Source organism: Hyperolius riggenbachi, chromosome 2 (genome assembly GCF_040937935.1).
Source record: "Hyperolius riggenbachi isolate aHypRig1 chromosome 2, aHypRig1.pri, whole genome shotgun sequence".
NCBI lineage: Eukaryota > Metazoa > Chordata > Amphibia > Anura > Hyperoliidae > Hyperolius > Hyperolius riggenbachi.
In genome coordinates, this window is record NC_090647.1 from 441,676,414 (window position 1) to 441,697,443 (window position 21,030).

The following is a 21,030-nucleotide window of genomic DNA, read 5'->3' on the forward strand; positions in this document are numbered from 1 at the left end:
GGCCTCTAGCGGGGGGCCTCTTCCGCCGCTGCGTGCGGCTGATTGCTGCGCGGCGGCGCCGATCAAGCTGTACGCGTGGCTAGCAAACTGCTAGCTGCGCGTACAGCACTTTGCAGAATAAAAATCGCCCCACCGGGGGCTGAGAGATCGTCCGAGGCGGCTTACCCCGTGTCCAGCACGGGGTTACCGCTAAGGAGGTTAAATAGAATTTGTTTGCTTCAAGCTAACTCATACTCTCAAAGTGTAACTGTTGGGCATAAAATAAAAAAATCAATTCTTTATTTTTATCTGGTAAACAAGTAATAAGGATGCTAACCAGGCAATCCAAAAGTTAAAATCACTATTACTTTTCTTGTTGATAAATGATAAATCCCAGTTTATCTGACTCTTATTTGGTACATGCAACATTTGGTACACAAAAAGGAAGTTGCAGGGCATGCTGGGCTGTCCTTTTTTGCTTCTCTACTTTCCCCTCAGACTTAACTAATGCAGCCTGATTGGCTGAAGCCTCTTTTCCACCTGTTTTCCCCTCCCACACCTCTGTTCCTCTCTGATTGGCCAATATTTCTCATGCTGAGAAAATGCACTTTCTCTAGTGAAGGGCAGGCAAAGGAGAGGAGAGTAAGGGAGGAAAGGACATCATGATTGGCTTCAAAATAGCCAGTTAAAATGGGAAATGCTAAGGATTTTTTTTTTCCTGTAGAAAAATCACTAACATTAAAATTTGGACAGTGCAATGCATAAGTTATGTAAGTAGAGCACGTATGTATACTCTTATGTGTTTTTTGTTTTGTTTTCTGAGATAGTATAGCTGACAGCTACTCTTTAAGGGGGACCATTCTTGTGCTGATTTGTGTTGATTGATGGGTTCAATCACTTTGATCATACCTGCTACTGATATGTTGCTCTTAGCATGCCTGACTTATTTGATTTATTAAACGAAAGGATAATATCTCACTATGTTTGCCAGTATGACAAAGGAACGCCCAGAATTGACAGCTGCGTGTAGTTCTACTGCATTAACAGAACCGCATTAGAAGTTATGGTATTCTTAATCTTATCAAATCTGATGGAGATTGAGTCGTGCAGAGTGGTACATCAACCACTATTACTCAGTTAATTTCTGATCAAGGTGTGACATTTCAATTACCAAAGTGGGTAACTATTGACAGTTTACATGTAGCGTTGAGTTGCGTACACACGGTAGTACCATGTGTATACACTTGGCAGAGCGACTACCCACCTTTTCACAGAATCTAGCCTGTGTTAATTTGCCCTAATGTGTTTGCGTGGGGAAATTCAAGATCTATATGTCTGCTTAATTTGAGCATTGTGATGGTGGGTAAACCCATTTATTACCAGCATGCTAGGCAATATTGTTATAGAGTTGGTCATAAGGAATACATGTCTTTCTTCACAAGTGACAATTGTATATTGATGAGAAAATAAGGTAGTTACATAGTTATAGTTATTTTGGTTGAAAAAAGACATACGTCCATCGAGTTCAACCAGTACAAAGTACAACTCCAGCCTGTCCCCCACATACCCCTGTTGATCCAGAGGAAGGCGAAAAAGCCCCCACAACGCATGGTCCAATTAGCCCCAAAAGGGAAAAATTCCTTCCTGACTCCAGATGGCAATCAGATAAAATCCCTGGATCAACATCATTAGGCATAACCTAGTAATTGTAGCCATGGATGTCTTTCAACGCAAGGAAAGCATCTAAGCCCCCTTTAAATGCAGGTATAGAGTTTGCCATAACGACTTCTTGTGGCAATGCATTCCACATCTTAATCACTCTTACTGTAAAGAACCCTTTCCTAAATAAATGGCTAAAACGTTTTTCCTCCATGCGCAGATCATGTCCTCTAGTTCTTTGAGAAGGCCTAGGGACAAAAAGCTCATCCGCCAAGCTATTATATTGCCCTCTGATGTATTTATACATGTTAATTAGATCTCCTCTAAGGCGTCTTTTCTCTAGACTAAATAAACCCAGTTTATCTAACCTTTCTTGGTAAGCGAGACCTTCCATCCCACGTATCAATTTTGTAGCTCGTCTCTGCACCTGCTCTAAAACTGTAATATCTTTTTTGTAATGTGGTGCCCAGAACTGAATTCCATATTCCAGATGTGGCCTTACTAGAGAGTTAAACAGGGGCAATATTATGCTAGCATCTCGAGTTTTTATTTCCCTTTTAATGCATTCCAAAATTTTGTTCGCTTTAGCTGCAGCGGCTTGGCATTGAGTACGATTATTTAACTTGTCGATGAGTACTCCTAAGTCCTTCTCCAAGTTTGATGTCCCCAACTGTATCCCATTTATTTTGTATGGTGCTAGACCATTAGTACGTCCAAAATGCATGACTTTACAATTGTCAACATTGAATTTCATCTGCCATGTATGTGCCCATATAGCCATCCTATCCAGATCCTGTTGCAATATGACACTATCTTCCTGAGAGTTGATGATTCTGCACAATTTTGTATCATCTGCAAAAATAGCAACATTGCTCACTACTGCATCTACTAGGTCATTAATAAATAAATTGAAGAGCACTGGACCCAGTACAGACCCCTGTGGGACCCCACTGCTAACAATCTCCCATTTTGAGTACGATCCATTGACCACAACTCTTTGTTTTCTGTCCATTAGCCAGTTCCCTATCCATGCACACAGACTCTTCTCCGGTCCTTGCATCCTCAACTTTTGCACCAGACTTCTGTGGGGAACAGTGTCGTCTGTGGGGAACAGTGTCGTGTAGTGTTCTCCCCAGAAATATTTTCCAGCCGGGTGGCATGAAAAAGTAGCCGGGTGGGGCAATATGAGAGCATGCAGGGCTGGTGCTTCTTTGCGCAACTTTGCTTACAGCATAGGAGGAGGTGAGCTCATGACAGCCGGGTGCTCACCAAAACTAGCCGGGTGAAGCACCCGGCTAAAAGAACCTGGGGAGAACGCTGTAATTTGTTTTTTGGGGGGGGGGGGGGGGGGGGGTTTGCTTTTTTAATTGGCTGTACACTAAACTGGCTACAATACTATTAATTGGAAATAAAACATGTCAGGTCTAAATAGATTAATTTAGACAAATTTGAGCTAATTATATGCACTATAATATTTTAGGAAAATAAGTATCGATGGAACATAGAGGACATCTGGGGTGAGAAGGATATGGAGGCTGCCATATTTATTAACTTTTAAACCGTACTAGTTGCCTGGCTGTCCTGCTGATCTATTTGGCTGCAGTAGTGTCTGAATTGCACCAGAAACAAGCATGTGGCTAATCTAGTCAGATCTGACAATAGTGTCAGAAACGCCTAATCGGCTGCATGCTTGTCCAGGGTCTATGGCTAAAAGTATTAGGGGCAGAGGATCAGCAGTACAGCCATGCAACTGGTATTGCTTTAAAAGGAAATATGGCAGCCTCCATATCCCTCTCGCTTCAGTTATCCTTTAACATTGAAAATGTCTTTTAATTGGAATAGGCTACAACCTGTTTACCAAATTAATATGGCTTCTAGTGCTGACTGTGCTCTGTCCTATGTAGTAGTACACAATGCCAGTCACTGTTGTTTATGTAGTGTTTATGGTGTGTTTCTTTTGTTGCCATTTCTTGAAGGTACATAGCAGTAACTGTCTTTTACTTGTTTTGTAGAATGGACAGCAATTTGCTGAAGAATCCATGTGTGAAGATGACGACACCAATGTAAGTTCATACTTGGCTATTAAAAAATGCTCCTTTAAGTTTAATTTAGTTGAACACTAAATAAGAATAAAAGAAAAATGAATGATTTTATCCTCTTAGTGCACATTTCCACTTTATGTGTTTTAATCAAATTTCCGGAAAGCATCTGGTTTTCTGAACGCAACAAGACCTGCACTATAATGTAAACCCCGGTGCAACATGTCCACTGGTGTGATACAATATTTACGCAACAAAAACAGCTTGCTACAGTCTATTTTTTAAGCTTTCTTTGTTAGTGTAATATACAAAACTTTTCTTTTTGTAATTTCTCTGTGTAATTGCATTTCAGTAGCACATCCACTAATCCAATCGAAAATTGCAAACACAAAGGCAGATTTAAAGCCTCACAAAAATGCAATTTAAAATGGACAAAAACCGTTTTGCAGTGCATTTTTGATTTATAGTGGGAGGGAGCCCTTACTGACAGTTAAAGCGAATCTCCAGCCTAAATTTAAAATCTAGCAGCTGTCCTATAAAATGTATACTGTAGTTACCTGCTCTGCCTTGTCCCACAAAGACGTCCCGAAGACCCCGAATCACCCGATTACTTGCGTGTGGTTTTTATTTTCAAAAGCACTGTCCAAACAGTTGCCACCTGCCAGGATAGTGTGTGAGCAAGTAGATTGGCTGCTCAACATCTTTGTAGGGATCCTTGCCAGGGAGGGCTTTTAAAACAATGCAGGAAACTTTTGGGTTCCTCATGAAAATAATAATTTGTTCAAACCAGTCAGTAACAGATAACAATCAAATTAAAAACACTTAACTGTAAAGGTGGCCATACATCAGGTGACTTGGCGGCCGATCGACCATGCATTTGGCGGCACCAATTTTAATCCAATTCGATTAGTATAATCTAATTGGATTAAAATCTGTGCCACCAAATACATGCCTGACCGAGAAAGCGACCAATTTTGGGACAGAAATCGGTCGTACGGTCGATCACGTATACTGCAGGATGACGGGCTGAAGTTGGTTGGTCGGGTGTTCGGCGGTACAGCTGTGATTGTCAGAATGAGCAATGAGACGACAAAACCCCCGCTGCAATGTATAATGTGCCCCCCGTGTGTGCACATGTTAACTGTCCTGTTGCAGCCTCAGTGCAGTGTCCGTTACATCCGGGCGGCTCTCTGTTCACACCACTGGTGCACAGCATCTGACGTCTAGATTAGGGTATCTGTTTGTGTGCTTAGGGCTCTTCCATGCTGAAAATCCTGGTGCATTGCGATCGTGATTTTCACCTACTTTTGAGCGTGTGCTTTACCTTGAATTTTCAGGTACGATTGCATTTCCCAACGTGGGAAAAAAAATCAGAGGGAAGGTTCTTTTTTACAAATTGGAGGTCGCATAGCGATATATTTGCTATGCTATTTGCATGCGCTCCCATTCATTCAAATGCAGGCAAACTGCAGCTTGCACTAAGTTTGCGATTGGGCCAAAAACAGATCGCACCACTCTGTATTGTGCAAGGTGATTACTATTCTTAATCACAGTGCCCTTGTAACTGGAAAGACGCATGTGCTTCGAAAATCGTGTCGACGCGTATGCTGTCACACAGTCACACATCCTTCAGATGTGTTTTTCTTACTTGCTTGAATTAGTGTTTAAAGATTTTTAATCAGTTTTGTTTACTATGATTTTATTAGAGAGTTGGCTCTTTTTCCATGCATTGGAGGTGTCCATTTATTTGTGTAGCCCAAACTTAGATGTACATGGTATTAACCATATAAATAGCTGCTTGCTGGTTTACTGCTACACAGGTACCCTTTATTGCCTGACAAATTATTTCAGAGGAATCCCTAAAAGTCACGAGTTGATGCAAAATCAAAAGTGAAGGTATCTTTCTGTCTCATTCAGATTTGAATGATTTTCTTAGTTTATTTTTCCTTGTTTTTGGAAACCTGATCTTTTCTAGAGGGCACACAGCTAATAGGAAAGTGTATGTGATGGAAAGAGGGCCAATTTGCATAGACAGTTAAAAAGAGCATTCAGAGCGCTGTCCACTGCTGAAAAATGAACAGAGCTGAAAGTTTCAGTGCACACTTCGGTGGTTAACTGGTGGTGCGCTTGTCCGAACACATCTTGTCATGTTTATTTAGAGGCTCAGCCAAAGAGTTCCGTGATGCATCCACTGCCTGTTTGATTTAGTCGTATATCTGCTAAATTCCTTACGGTATGCAGTGAAAAATCAATCAAACTGCCCATTGATAGAAATTGTACCAGAGTCTTTATGGTTGCAGTGTGTTTGTGACAATATAAAGTACATTAAAACAGCATTTTTTTTGTGACAAAAGTGCAACTCCAATTAAAACCATTATTATTTTTTATGAATGTGTGCTTCTGCTGTTAGCCACGGGCAGTTTGCTTGTGTTGGTTGGACCTGTGGGAACTGAAAGGTAAACTCTTAAGTAAATCTGCGTCTTGGTTATGCGTTGCAGTGTGTTGTACTTGGATACTTTTGTGCTGGGTATGGGTAATCGGATACTTTTATGCTGAGTACATAACTTCGCAAAATCGATCACTTTATAAGATACAGATTAGACATGTTGGAAATAAACGGCTGATCACGTCAATCGGACGTGGAATTGAATTGTCTGTACCTAGCATTAGGTGCACAGTTGAAATGATCATGTTTTTGCCTACATTTTCCAACACAACAATATGCATTGGTTGGTGTTTTCACATGTGCATTATTAGCAGCTGATGAATAGTACTTTGAAAAAAAAAAGCGTTCTACAGAAGAAAAAAAGCAGGAGACTCCAAGTTTTATTTATTTTTTTACTCTGCAAATGGAAAATCGTATTAGATGCAAGCAAGCCAATTGATTTAGAGGCGCTGTCAGATAATTCCAACATTTACATAGCGCTTTTTCCTGGGGGACTCTAAGCGCTTAAGCTGCAGCCACTAGGCCGAACTTAGTAAGCAGTAGCAGTGTTAGAGAGTTGCCCAATGACACCTTACTGAATAGGTAATGGTTTACTGTAAAGGAAGAGCCAAGATTCGAAACCTGGTCTCCTGGTCACCCTTAAAGGGACACTTAAGTAAAAAAAAAGAGTTTTACTCACCTAGGGCTTCCAATAGTGATTCTTCGCGGTCCCAGACACATTAGCACCCTCTATGCTGCTATATGGTATATGATATATGCTACAGTAGCATAGATGGCGCTATTGTGACCAGGAACGGGAAGAATCACTCGCGTCCCCAGCCTGTCAGCTCCTGTCACCGAAACAGGAAGTGGCTGCCGGCGGGGCCAGGAGGATCGGAGGGAGACGGCGAGGGCACCGGACAGCTGCAGGGGGCTATTGGAAGCCCCGGGTGAGTAAAACTCATTTTTTTTTGTTTGACTTAAGTGTCCCTTTAAGCAGCACACTATCCAGCTACTGATGGGTATTGCTGAAAAACACAGACAAATAGGACAAGTATGATCTCTGCCTAAGTTTTATTGCTCATTGTTCACAGGGCCTCTTTCCCTGGGGCAGAGAGGGTGGGGAAGAACCACATACCCAAAATAAAATTTAGCTCCTCTGTTCCATCCCAGCACATCCCAGAATTCACAATGGAGGCACTTCATGAGCTTGATTATCTTGCCTTTATGTATAAAGTAGCAATACACTACATGTTTCGGGGTTTCCCTCCTTCAGGTGGGTTCTGCTGTGAAGCAGTATATTCGGAGCAAATCACAGTACTTTTTCAGGCAGGTCTTTTTCATCTGGTGACATTATCAAACTTATGCCTTGTAAATTCTTCTACAGGAAGTGCACATGCATTCTGGGTTGGATGTCCCACCTGATGAAGGGTACATGCCCAAGGAACGTAGTGCTTTCCTCCAAATATTTTGGTTCTCCATTTTGTTTTTGAAATCTCTACTGTGTATCTGTCTTTGCATTCATGTCAGTCTGCTGCCCTGTTAACAGAAATGGTAGGAAGACCGTTATAACTCACTTACCTAAAGAGAGGAAAGCCTCAGGATCCTATTGAGGATTCCCTTCCTGCTGTGTTGTCCCCCATTGCATTGTTGTTAATCCTAATGGGGCCGCACAGCTCTTCCTCCTCCAGTGTGGTTATGCCATAGCCGACCCAGCCCACCACTGGCTCCGTGGTATTGCACATGGGCGGGCTCGTGCGGCTAGTGTGCAAACACGCGTCTGGAAGAAGAGCTGCGCGACTCCGATGTGAAGGGGGGCCTCGCATATGCATTTTTGATGCGTGCGTTTTCAAAATCTCTGGTTTTGTTGCATAATCTTCAAAAAAAAGCTGCAAAAACGCACATAATGAAAGTCAATGGGAATGCAATGCAATGTGTTTTTCATGCGTTTTCCAAGCATTTTTATATGCATTTTTTCCCCAAAAATTGATTTGTGATGTATTTCCGCTTCCTGTTGTCTTCCTAGGGAATTGCATAAATGGAAATATAAAAACGTATGAAAAACGCATTTTGTATATATGCGAACCGCAAACCCATCAAAACGCATCTGCGGTAAAAAACCGCGAACGCAGCAAAAACGCACACAACATAAAATGAAAACCTGACGTAAAACGCAGGCTTTCATGTTATGTTATGTTATGTTATGTGTGCACCCAGCCTGAATCTGACCTTCACATCTAAGCCATATATTGCCTCCTACTACTTCCACGTTAAAAATGTTCTCCTAGTTTCATCCAGGGCTTTGGAGTCGGTCCTAATAAATTAATACTTATAAAGCTAATAGGTTTTACATAGATGGGCATGGCTTGAATCACAAGCTCACCAGTTATACAGAAAAAGATTTGTTTAACTACCTGCGGACCCAGCGAGTATAAATCTACGGCGGGCAGGGGGCGCTGCGGTCCTGACCGAACGTAAACGCTACGTCCCATTGACTGCGCGCCCCCGCCCGTCCCAGTCGCTCGGTCCTCCCCCCGCCGCAATGTGATGCCCTGCCGCCTCTATGACGGCAGAGCACTGTGAGCCGGGCAGGAGCCGTTTTCATTGACTCCTGGCCCTGTCATTCATGTAAGCCGTTCCCATTGGCTTACATGGAATGACAGGGTCAGGAGCCAATCAAAGCGGCTCCTGACCGGCGCACATCGCTCTGCTGTCATAGCGACGGCAGAGAGAGCAGCCTGCGGCGTGGACAGAGCGGCGTGTACGGTGGGAGCGACGGTAACTTGCGGCGATTCGTCGGGAAGCGGCGGTTTGCTGGACCAGCACCCTCTGGTCCTTAAGGGGGCAGAGGGTGCTGGTCCAGAAAGGGTTAATGAGTAAATTTGTTTCAAACACCTTGTGATACCTCTGTTTTTTGTTTTGGAATCTCATAAAGGAATGGCAGATGTTCTTGTATTTGCAAAGTTTTTGTTATACTTATTAAATATAATAGTATACAGTACATAATTCTATACAATCCAATGAACTCTGTGATTTTAACTTCCAAATGTTGGGTGGTGCTTTTCATAGTCACAGAAATGATCATAACAAGTTTAACCACATTCTACTTCCTTCCTCTCCGGATGAAATTATGCTTGAGAATATTCTTGCTAATAGTCAAATCATGGTCTTCTGCTTTTGTCAGGACATGTTCAGGCCACTTTATAACTCAAAAAAAGTGGATTTTTTTTTTACCCTCTAGCGCTGTAGTTTTGACTCTGATATACAGATCCCATCCTCTTTACAGCATATATGACAAAATATAGCTACCTCATATGATGACATTCAGCCTCTTCATCCTGCACTCTAGGAAGCAGTTGCTGTGAAGTTCCTTTGTTCTCCCCGCCACAAGAGGACCTCACAGTTTTTCTATTTTGCTGAGCCAGCACCCTGTCCCAGTGCAAAAACAGTGATACTTTCCTACATACCTACATAGAACAGCCTCAAAAATGCTTTTATTGCTCCAGTTAGGGGGAAGGAGGAGATACCCCAGTGAGATAAAATGAGTTAAAGTGGACCTGATCTCTTGCACAGGACAGAAGGAAAACCTAGAGAAATGCACCCTGTATGCATTTAGAGAGTTTAGCCTGTTTCATTCTCACTCATTTGTGTCTAATCACAAATTGTAATCTGATCTCTCCCCTGGGTCACATGACTGCCACGGCAGAGATGGCAGGTAAGCTCATTTGAAAGCACAGGCTGTTATGTCTGCTTCCATGAACCAGGAAGTAGAAACCGTGCAGATTTATTGCAGGATTTGTATCAGCTATAACAAAGAAATGTTTTTTGTTTAACCATTTCTGCCGCCCGGACGTGAAGCTCACGTCACGTCCGGGCGGCTGCTCTGCTTCAGCGCGCTCCCCTGTGCTGTCCCCCGGTAGCCCTGGGATCAGTGAACGGGAACAGCAGAAAACCGAAGCCCTCTTACTAGAGGCTTCAGTCTTTCTGCACGTAAAATTTTCTGCGTCATCCTTTTGCTTCCAGTTAGCGAGAAGCACAAGGAGGAGAAAAATGCAAGGTGGCCATCTTGTGGCCAAATAGTAAAACTACTTCTACATATTTTGTACATTACAATTTACACATATAATAACATTAAAAATTAAGTTTATTTCCCATACCAAAATATTACCCAAATAAAATGTTTAATGGAAAAAAAAATACAATTTAAAAAAACAAACAAAAACAAAACATAAATAGTTACCTGAGGGTCTGAACATTTTAAATCTGCATTTGAAAGGGGTATACTACGAACATTTTTTAAATTCTAAGCTTGTAAATAGTGATGGACGCAAAACGGAAAAAATGCACCTTTATTTCCAAATAAAATATTGGCGCCATACATTGTGATAGGGACAAAATTTAAATGGTGTCATAACCGAGACAAACGGGCAAATAAAATACATAGGTTTTAATTATGGTAGCGTGGATTATTTTATAGCTATAATGGCCCGAAAACTGAGAAATAATGCATTGTTTCCATTTATTTTCTTATTAATCCTGTTAAAATGCATTTTTAAAAAAATAAATCTTAGCAAAATGTACCACCCAAAGAAAGCCTAATTAGTGGCGGAAAAAACAAGCTATAGATCAATAAATTGTGATAAGTAGTGATAAAGTTATTAGTGAATGAATGTGAGGTGAAAATTGCTCTGATGCATAAGGTGAACAATCCCCACGGGCTGAAATGGTTAAAGGTTATTATGCTATTGCATATCTTTTAGAGCAGAGAGGAAGTTCTGAGGTCAGGTCAGCTTTAAAATCAAAAGCCAGGCTGATATTACAGAAGGCGCTAAATTAGCCTGAGGAAGTGTGTTCATTTCCACAAAATTTTGCCTAGTGCAAATAAATGAATGTAGTTTTTTTAATAGGATATTTCAACTTTGACACCATCATTAGATACACAGAATAGGGTCACTTATCTCTTCATCTCTCACTGTTTGAGCTTTTCTGACGTGAAGAATCGTGACCATGAAATTACATCTATTCAGAGAAGGGCCGCAATTCACTAAGATCCTGCTGGTGATAATTAGGCAATTAAAAAACTTATCGCCACACATCGACTGGTATTTTAAGTGTTAACTCACTAAATAAGCTTGCCTTATTAACATGCAGTTTCATGTGAGAGTGTTGTCCTATCACTCCAGTACTTAAGTTATCACCTCTAGTTGTTTTCGCATGCAGTAGATAGGGAAAGGAGGAGCACACACAAGGAGGATGAAGCTCCACCCCTCCTGCTGCCTCCTTTGCCAGGACGATTACAACTAGCCTGTGTAGGAGAAAGACGGGCTGTGGCTGTGTGTGTGTGTGTGTGTGTGTGTGTGTGTGTGTGTGTTGCCGCGGTATACCGGTATGACGATATACCGCGGTTTGTGCACGGTAATCATACCATGCACAATCTCGTTTTACTGGTTTTAGGGGGTGGGGTGACGTAGCGGCGGGGATGCGACGCAGCGGCGAGCGCAAGAACAGAGGCCAGGATACAAATACTCACGGGCAGCCAGCTCCGTCCTGTACAATGTACTGGCTTGATTCTGCTTCCTGTCCTGGCATCACATTTCCCTGAAACAGCGCCCTCAGGGCGCTATTACAAGGAGATCATGCAAGAACAGGAAATATAATGAAGCCAGTACATCGTGAAGGACCTTGCTGCCAGCAAGTGAGTATTTATCCCTGCTTTCTCACAGGGATAAATACTTCACTACACCTATCCCTGGCTACCTTTGCTGCGAGCACCTACTACTGGCTACACCTATCCCTGGCTACCTATACTGAAAGCACCTACTACTGGCTACAACTATCACTGGCTACCTATGCTGCGAGCACCTACTACTGGTTACACCTATCACTGGCTACCTTTGCTGCGAGCACGTACTACTGGCTACACCTATCCCTGGCTACACCTATCCCTGGCTACCTATGCTGAAGGCACCTACTACTGGCTACACCTATCCCTGGCTACCTATGCTGCGAGCACCTACTACTGGCTACACCTATCCCTGGCTACCTATGCTGAAGACACCTACTACTGGCTACACCTATCCCTGGCTACCTATGCTGAAGACACCTACTACTGGCTACACATATCCCTGGCTACCTATGCTGCGAGCACCTACTACTGGCTACACCTATCACTGGCTACCTTTGCTGCGAGCACCTACTACTGGCTACACCTATCCCGGGCTACCTATCCTGCGAGCAACCTACTACTGGCTACACCCATCACTGGCTACCTATGCTGCGAGCACCTACTACTGGCTTCACCTATCCCTGGCTACCTATGCTGCGAGCACCTACTACTGGCTACACCTATCACTGGCTACCTTTGCTGCAAGCTCGTACTACTGGCTACACCTATCCCTGGCTACCTTTGCTGCAAGCACCTAATACTGGCTACACCGATCACTGGCTACCTTTGCTGCGAGCACCTACTACTGGCTACACCTATCACTGGCTACCTTTGCTGCAAGCACCTACTACTGGCTACACCTATCACTGGCTACCTTTGCTGCGAGCACCTACTACTGGCTACACCTATCCCTGGCTACCTTTGCTGCAAGCACCTACTACTGGCTACACCTATCACTGGCTACCTTTGCTGTGAGCACCTACTACTGGCTACACCTATCACTGGCTACCTTTGCTGCGAGCACCTACTACTGGCTACACCTATCCCTGGCTACCTGTGCTGCGAGCTCGTACTACTGGCTACACCTATCACTGGCTACCTTTGCTGTGAGCACCTACTACTTGCTACACCTATCCCTGGCTACCTTTGCTGCGAGCACCTACTACTGGCTGCACCTATCACTGGCTACCTTTGCTGCGAGCACCTACTACTGGCTCCACCTATCCCTGGCTACCTATGCTGCAGCCACCTACTACTGGCTACACCTATCACTGGCTACCTATGCTGCAAGCACCTACCACTGGCTACACCTATCCCTGGCTACCAATGCTCCGGCCACCTACTACTGGCTACAAAGGGGGGCCCCGGGTCCAAATAATTGTATAATACAGTCATACCGTGGTATTTTTTTTGACGGTTATCATACCGTGGAATTTCATACCGTTGCAACCCGTGTGTGTGTGTGTGTATGTGTATGTGTATGTGTATGTGTGTGTGTGTATGTGTGTGTGTATGTGTGTGTGTATGTGTATGTGTATGTGTATGTGTGTATGTGTATATGTATGTGTGCGTATGTATGTGTGTGTGTGTATGTATGTATGTATGTATGTATATATATGTGTGTATATATATATATATATATATATGTGTGCATATATATGTGTGTGTGTATGTATATATATATATATATATATATATATATATATATATATATATATATATATATATATATATATATATATATATATATATATATATATATATATATATATGTGTGTATCTCTCTCTCCCTCTCCCTCCCTCCCAACTCTGTTCACCTGCTGTCTCAACTCACTTTACACTGCAGACTGTAGTAACACTCCACTTAAGGACAGCTCAGGCTGGGTGATAACTTCTCATGCATGTTACACTTGCATTCATCTCTGTGAATTAACATTTTGCCTTTGACTTCAGTTTCCTGTCATTATTTTAAGGATCTTAACTTTAGAAATCTCTCCGATAGGCGGCGGCTGGTCTTAAGTGGAATTACATGGAATCAACGGCCGTTCCATGTCAGTTCACAGAGGGTGTCTGAAGCCTATCCTAGGCGGCGCAGCCCATAGAAAGAGGGGGAGGGAGGTAAGAGCAGAGAGGGCGGAAATCGCTTCAGAGGGGGGCTTTGAGGAGCCCCCCCCCCCCCGCAAATCACAGGCAGCCGGCGGCGATCAGACCCCCCCCCCAACAGGACTTCCACCTAGTGGGCAAAAAGGGGGAGGGGGGGGGGGGGAGTCTGATCGCCATGCTGCAAACCTGATGTGGGCTGGAGAGCCCACGCTGCACAGATCAAGCAAAAAGAGCCTGGTCCTTAAAGGGACTCCGAGCAGTGCAGAAACTATGGAAAGATGCATATCATTTTAAAGCTCTCTTTCTCCTCTTTCCAATGATATATAAACCGCCGCCTACGCCTTTTAGTTTTCGCTATTTTCACGATCGGCATTGCCGCGGCTGCGATTTCGATAGCGAAAATAGAGAAAACTAAAAGGCGTAGGGCGGCGGTTTATGTATCCGAAAGAGGAGAAAGAGAGCTTTAAAACGATATCTATCCATCTTTCCATAGTTACATTTTATTACACAGGGCGACTTTTTCCTAAAGTCAGCAGCTTCATTCTCCATTCAGCTCCAGATGGATATCCTTTTAAAGCTCTCTTTCTGCTCTTTCTGACGACACATAAACCGCGGCCCTACGCCTTTTGGTTTTCTCTATTTTCGCGATCGAAATCGAGAAAGAGAGCTTTAAAATGATATGCATCTTTCCATAGTTTCTGCACTGCTCGGAGTCCCTTTAAGTGGTTTAAAGACAGAATTCTTAAGTTTAGGTTTACTTGAGGTAAATTGTTTAGTGAATTCTAAATGCTTTATCACCACGGTGATAACAGTAAACACCGCTCTGAAACGAGACAGGAGATGAGCTTAGTAAATTTTTGGTCAAGGTCTTTCTTCTTTGCTTACTTTGCCATGCTAAGCTCTGAATTTGGAAGAACTTGCTAAAATAATTACACAGACAAATAATTAACGTGGAGGCATTTACATATCTATGTACAGTATTTTTACTTTGCTTTTTACTCAGAGAGAAAAGGGGAAAGAAATCTTCACATTGTGGAATAGCACAGCGGCCAAGTGGCTAGCACTTTTATCCTCAAATGCTAGAATACTAGCTAGGACCTGTGTTCACCTTGTGTGTTGTGTGTACGTTTCACCTAAACACTTCTCCCACATTCCACAAACACTCTCTCTCAAAGTGGGCCGTAGAATGTGGTGGAGATTATGAGGGAATGTGAATTTCCATTTTCTTTGATGCAGTGTTGAAACTGTCAGCTCTTTATTAACGCTTAATAAATCAATGTGACACTTGCATTTTATTAGACTTTTTAGCATTGATCTTTGTACTGTTCCTATTAAAATTACATTTTATGTCTCTTGGGTAAGAATATACTACAGTGCTGTGAATGTGGCCTGCTGTTTTTCTTTTGCTACAGTAGCTAACAGTGCTTGTTGAGGCCCCATTCACACTTGCAAATCGCAAAACGCTAGCAAAAGCTTTTGCTAGCGTTTTGCTCTGGCGATTTTTGGCAATTCACGTGAAAAATCGCCATTCTCACTTGGGGCGATTTTCCACGATCTGGATTAGTGCTTCTATAGATCGAAAATGGTGCATTAATTTCCGGCTATTAATGCAAATCGCCCAAGTGTGAATTGGCCCATAGGTTATTTCACTAGCGCTTTAAAAAGCGCTAGCGCTTAAGCGTTTTGCCGAAATCGCCGGCAAAACGCTCAGATGGGAATGGGGCCTATTTCTTATCATATCAGCAGTCTCTGGTCCCTTAAAGAGAATCTGTATTGTTAAAATCGCACAAAAGTAAACATACCAGTGCGTTAGGGGACATCTCCTATTACCCTCTGACACAATTTCGCCGCTCCCCGCCGCATTAAAAGTGGTTAAAAACAGTTTTAAAAAGTTTGTTTATAAACAAACAAAATGGCCACCAAAACAGGAAGTAGGTTGATGTACAGTATGTCCACACATAGAAAATACATCCATACACAAGCAGGCTGTATACAGCATTCCTTTTGAATCTCAAGAGATCATTTGTGTGTTTCTTTCCCCCTGTTCTCATGAACTGAAGTTTCAGGCTGCTCTTTTCTTCCTGCAAACAGCTTTGCCCTTGTCTGTAATTCCTCACTATGTGAAAGCCCAGCCAGCTCAGAGGACGATTTATCCAGCTTGTAAAAGATAAGAGAGAAGAGAGAAGCTGCTCTAATCTAAATAATACACAGGCAGTGTGCATAGAGGGGCCTGGAAGGGGGAGTTCATAGCAGAACCACAACACTGAAGAACTTGGCAACCTTCCAGACTTAGGCTGACAAGTCTGACAGGGGAAAGATACATTGATTTATTACAGAGATAGTGATAGCAGAAAGTGCTGTAGTAAGCCAGAACACATTAGAATAGCTTTTGGAACTTGTAGGATGATAAAAAACAGGATGCAATTTTTGTTACGGAGTCTCTTTAAGGACCAGAAACTGCTGGTACAAAAAAAAAACACGCAGGTTTTCAGACAAATCGCTGCACGGACCCGCCACTTTTGATGGTCACGCCATTCACCCATCGCTCTGCCGTCGCTATGATGCAGCGCTGTGAGCCGGTCAGGAGCCAATTTTATTGGCTCTGGACCCTGTCATCAATGTGAGCCAATGTGACTGCCTCACCGTGATCACGGGGTCAGGAGCCAATGAAATCCGCTCCTGACCGGTTTACAGAGCTCTGCTGTCACAGCGACTGCAAAGCACGGGGCTTGCAGCGAGAGAGAGCTTGAGAGTGGCCGGTCCGCGCGGCCCGGTAAATAACCTCTACGCCCTGCCAGGAATAAACAGCCACAGACGGGGCATAAATTTTAACTACTGCAATCCAGAAGCGGTTAACCTATGATGTCATGCAGCCTTCTACACCAGAGCACTCTGGCAGATCATATGATATTCATCATTACTTTACAAAGGTAAAAATATACCACAGGGATTTCTGAGTGTTCTGTTGAGTTGCATACTGAGATGAGGGTTTCCCAGGGTGCAGGTTTTAAGTGTCTACAGACCTTCACCAGAGCGACCCGCAAGGGTTGCCTAGTGCCCACCATGTTGCACACCAAGGTCACCCTAACAGTTCTTCAGAGAACAGGGAACACTGCTATGTGATGATCAAAGGTAGCAGTAGGATATGGATGAAGGCATGCTGTAGACCAGTGCTGTCCAACTTCATGGGCATGGAGGGCCATTTTTTTTTCAGACCCCATGGTGGAGGGCCGAAGGTTCTTGCTAGAGCCGCAGGCCCCCCCCCCCCCCCCCCCCCCCGGAAAAAATGCAATTAAAGGATAATTAGATTGGCAGCACTTTGCACAAAATGCAATTTAAAACACGAGGGCACCATTGAGTAGCGCGCCGCGCCGGAAAATGGGTGTGGCCATGGACCAGAATGCGGGTGTGGCCACGGGTGGAGACAAATTTACATGAACTTAGCAATGTGGGACATTAGATTAGGATAGTGGTGGTGAACCTTTTGGAGGCCGAGTGTCCAAACTGCAACCCAAAAGTCACTTATCGCAAAGTGGCAACAGCAATTTAAACTACATACAAACGTTTTAACTCATACATGAACATTATGGAAAATCCAAGTTGAAAATAAACTGTGAAGATAAACAATTTCATCCATCCTACTCCTGAAAAATGTGGGGTTTTTTTTAGAACCTCCCAGTTTTATTTTCCGTTTTAAAAAGCTAAAAAAGTAGGTTTAATGCTATTGTCTCATGATGACGATTCAGCTTTTCCATAGTCTCACAGTTCGCAATCATGTGACCCCCAACAAGACAAATTCAGCAATCATGAGGCCCCCAACAAATCATGAGGCCCCCAACAAGACAAATTCAGCAATCATGATGCCCCCAGCAAGACAAATTTAGCAATCATGAGGCCCCCAACAAGACACATTCAGCAATCTTGAGGCCCCCAACAAGACAAATTTAGCAATCGTGATGCCCCCAACAAATCATGAGGCCCCCAACAAGACAAATTCAGCAGTCATGAGGCACATAAATAGACAGCATTTCACATAAATAAGCAGAATGCCCCTTTAGTGACAGGTGCCCCCCACTTAGATAGTGACAGGTGCCCCCCACTTAGATAGTGACAGGTGCCCCCCACTTAGATAGTGACAGGTGCCCCCCACTTAGATAGTGACAGGTGCCCCCCAGCTAGATAGTGACAGGTGTCCCCCCCCAGCTAGATAGTGACAGGTGTCCCCCCAGTTAGATAGTGACAGGTGCCCCCCCAGTTAGATAGTGACAGGAGCCCCCCCAGTTAGATAGTGACAGGTGCCCCCCCAGTTAGATAGTGACAGGAGCCCCCCCAGTTAGATAGTGACAGGTGCCCCCCCAGTTAGATAGTGACAGGAGCCCCCCCAGTTAGATAGTGACAGGAGCCCCCCCAGTTAGATAGTGACAGGTGCCCCCCCAGTTAGATAGTGACAGGTGCCCCCCCAGTTAGATAGTGACAGGAGCCCCCCCAGTTAAATAGTGACAGGAGCCCCCCCAGCTAGTGACAGGTGCCCCCACCAGTAGCGAGCCCGTTACCTCTGGGGCTGGCCTCTCCTGTGTCCCCGCTGGCCTCTCCGGTGTCCCCGCTGGCCTCTCCGGTGTCCCCGCTGACGATGCCGCTGCTGCCTCACAGATCAGACCTCACAGATCGCGGCGACTGAAGCAAGCAGAGCGCGCGCATGACACCCGCGCGGCAGAACGTCACATGCGGAAGTGACTAATGATTCACTTCCGCATGTGACGTACTCCGTGCGGGTACCATGCGCCCTCTGTTTACATCAGTCGCCGCGATCTGTGAGGTCTGATCTGTGAGGCAGCGGCAGCGGGGGGACATAGGAGAGGCAGCGGCAGCAGGGGGACATAGGAGAGGCCAGCGGGGACACCGGAGAGGCCAGCGGGGACACAATAAGAGGGAGCAGGCATGGCGCCCATAGCGCAAGCCATGCCTGCATCCCAGGGAGACGAGCGGGCCGCAGCAGGTGGCCTGGCGGGCCGGATGCGGCCCGCGGGCCGCCAGTTGGACAGCACTGCTGTAGACAATTGTAGTGGAGTAACAGGCCAATGGTCAATATAGGCAGAGTTCAATCATACATGGTACAACAAGCTGAAGGTCAGGGCAGGCGGAGATCAATCATACAGTGTACAGAGAGCTGAAGGCCAGGACAGGCGGAGATCAATCATACACTATACAACAAGCTGAAGATCAGGGCAGGCGGAAATCAATCATACACTGTACAAGAAGCTGAAGGTCAGGTCAAGCAGGGTTCAATCATACACAATATAACCAGCTGAAGGTCGGGGCAGGTGGAGATAAACCTTAAGGTGGCCACACACCATACAATTTATTAAATATCTGTTCAATTTAAGAATTGCAATCAATTTTTCTGACTGGTTGTAACATTTAAAAAATATGACCAAACCACACACACATGTTCAATTTTTCCTCAGTTATAATAAAAATGATTGAAAACTCTGAGAAAATTTCTAGGGTGTGTATATTAATAAATTGACAACACACACCATACAATCTTTAGAAAAATTTAAAAGAAATTTCCAGCTTCCCCGATCGATAAAGACAATCGATCAGATGTTTCAGTTGAATGAAAAAAAAAAATTAGATTTTTTTTTTTTTTTTTTTTTTCCCCGGTAGATCCATTCATATTTATCGAATTGCCGTAAAATCGGATCATTTAATTGTATAGTGTGTGGCCACCTTTAGTCAAGTAACAAGCAGACTTCAAACACTGGTATTGGTACAGAAACAATGGTGGGCCAAACGCAAAGGCTATAGGCTAACCAACCAAGCTGCAGCAAACTAACAGCACTGACTGCAGGAAAGACACTGGCTTTTATAGTGGTTGTTGGTATCAGGCGCCATTATTTGTGTGTCGCGCATGTGCAGATGCAGACAGGAACTATTGTTAATGAACGAACAGATGCACACGTGCCAACGATGATTGCGAAAATTCAGTGCATGCACAAACCACGTTTCCAAACATTGTTGTACGCTGAAAGATAAACAAAAGGGCATGAACTGGCTGGCAAGCAGCCTTACAAACTGGTACCAAGGGGTGAGCAGCATTGAGTGTGACAGGGACTCCACTTGCCTACAGTAAAAATGCCAGCATGTCTGATAAATTTTAGAATGTAAAGATTTTACAATGGGCAAACAATCGCTAAATAATTTCCAAATCAAGATTTAAAAAAATAAGGACTTTATTTGTTCATCTATACACTGTAAGGTTCCTCTCTAACATGGTATTCCAAAATGAAATAACTGCAGATAATGCAGTAACCTATAGAAATCTATTGGTTTTATGCATATAGAGAAGGATGTTGGGGCATGAACACAGGTGATTAGTAATGAAGGAGTCTTGCAGGCACCACCACTGTATTCACAGCTTCTTTAATTGGTCACATCAAACTTGTGCAGAAGATACAACGACAGACCGCTGTTTCGAGCAATGTAGCTCTTTATCAAGTTGTCAAAACTGCATAAACTCAGTAATCAACATACAAGCTTATATAATGTCCATAAACCAATCATACGTGTAACATCAAAATTCTCCAATCAGAGAACGCCTTGTCAAAGGTGGACCTGATGGGAAACTGAACAGAGAGGAAAGAAACCTCCCATTTTCTTACAAAAAGCATCCCCATAAAGAATGTTTACATACAGTGCATAATATATTTGTAAAAAAACTGTAGCGCTACTTACACCCATACATAAATCGCCATTGGCGTCAGCTACCTCCTTCATAACAGGCTAAGAAGCCTGTATACATAACCGGCCAATCCGCATGCCGCATCTCGAGAGGATCCGCCTCTCCGCCAAGACGTCATATGGACGGGAAGAGCCCGTCCCTACTACAGCACCGCCGACCAATCAGAGTGCCGAGCGTCAAATGACGCTCTCCCATGACGTACGCGGACATACGTTCGCATAGTCATGTGCCTCTAAACCAAGGAAGAGTCCGCCTCTATGCGGAAGTAAACAAAAAATATAGCGTATGGCATGGGCGGTCTACACCGCCGCCACTGAACGTCAATAAACCTCCTCCTGGTTGCCATAGTAAAGCGTCCAATAGGCCAATTAGCTGCTGCAATGTGGATCCTAATAGCAACACAGTGCTGGTACGCATA

At 43.9% G+C, this 21,030-nt stretch overlaps 1 protein-coding gene across 1 annotated transcript in view; it reads left to right on the forward strand.

The window, feature by feature from the left end:
• RPS6KA3 (ribosomal protein S6 kinase A3) overlaps positions 1 to 21,030 on the forward strand; it is a 226,208-nt gene that overhangs the window by 59,792 nt on the left and 145,386 nt on the right. The window contains exon 2 of the mRNA XM_068270007.1: positions 3,651 to 3,701. Coding sequence (XP_068126108.1) covers positions 3,651 to 3,701 — 51 coding nt within the window. The remainder of the gene's footprint in view (positions 1 to 3,650; positions 3,702 to 21,030) is intronic.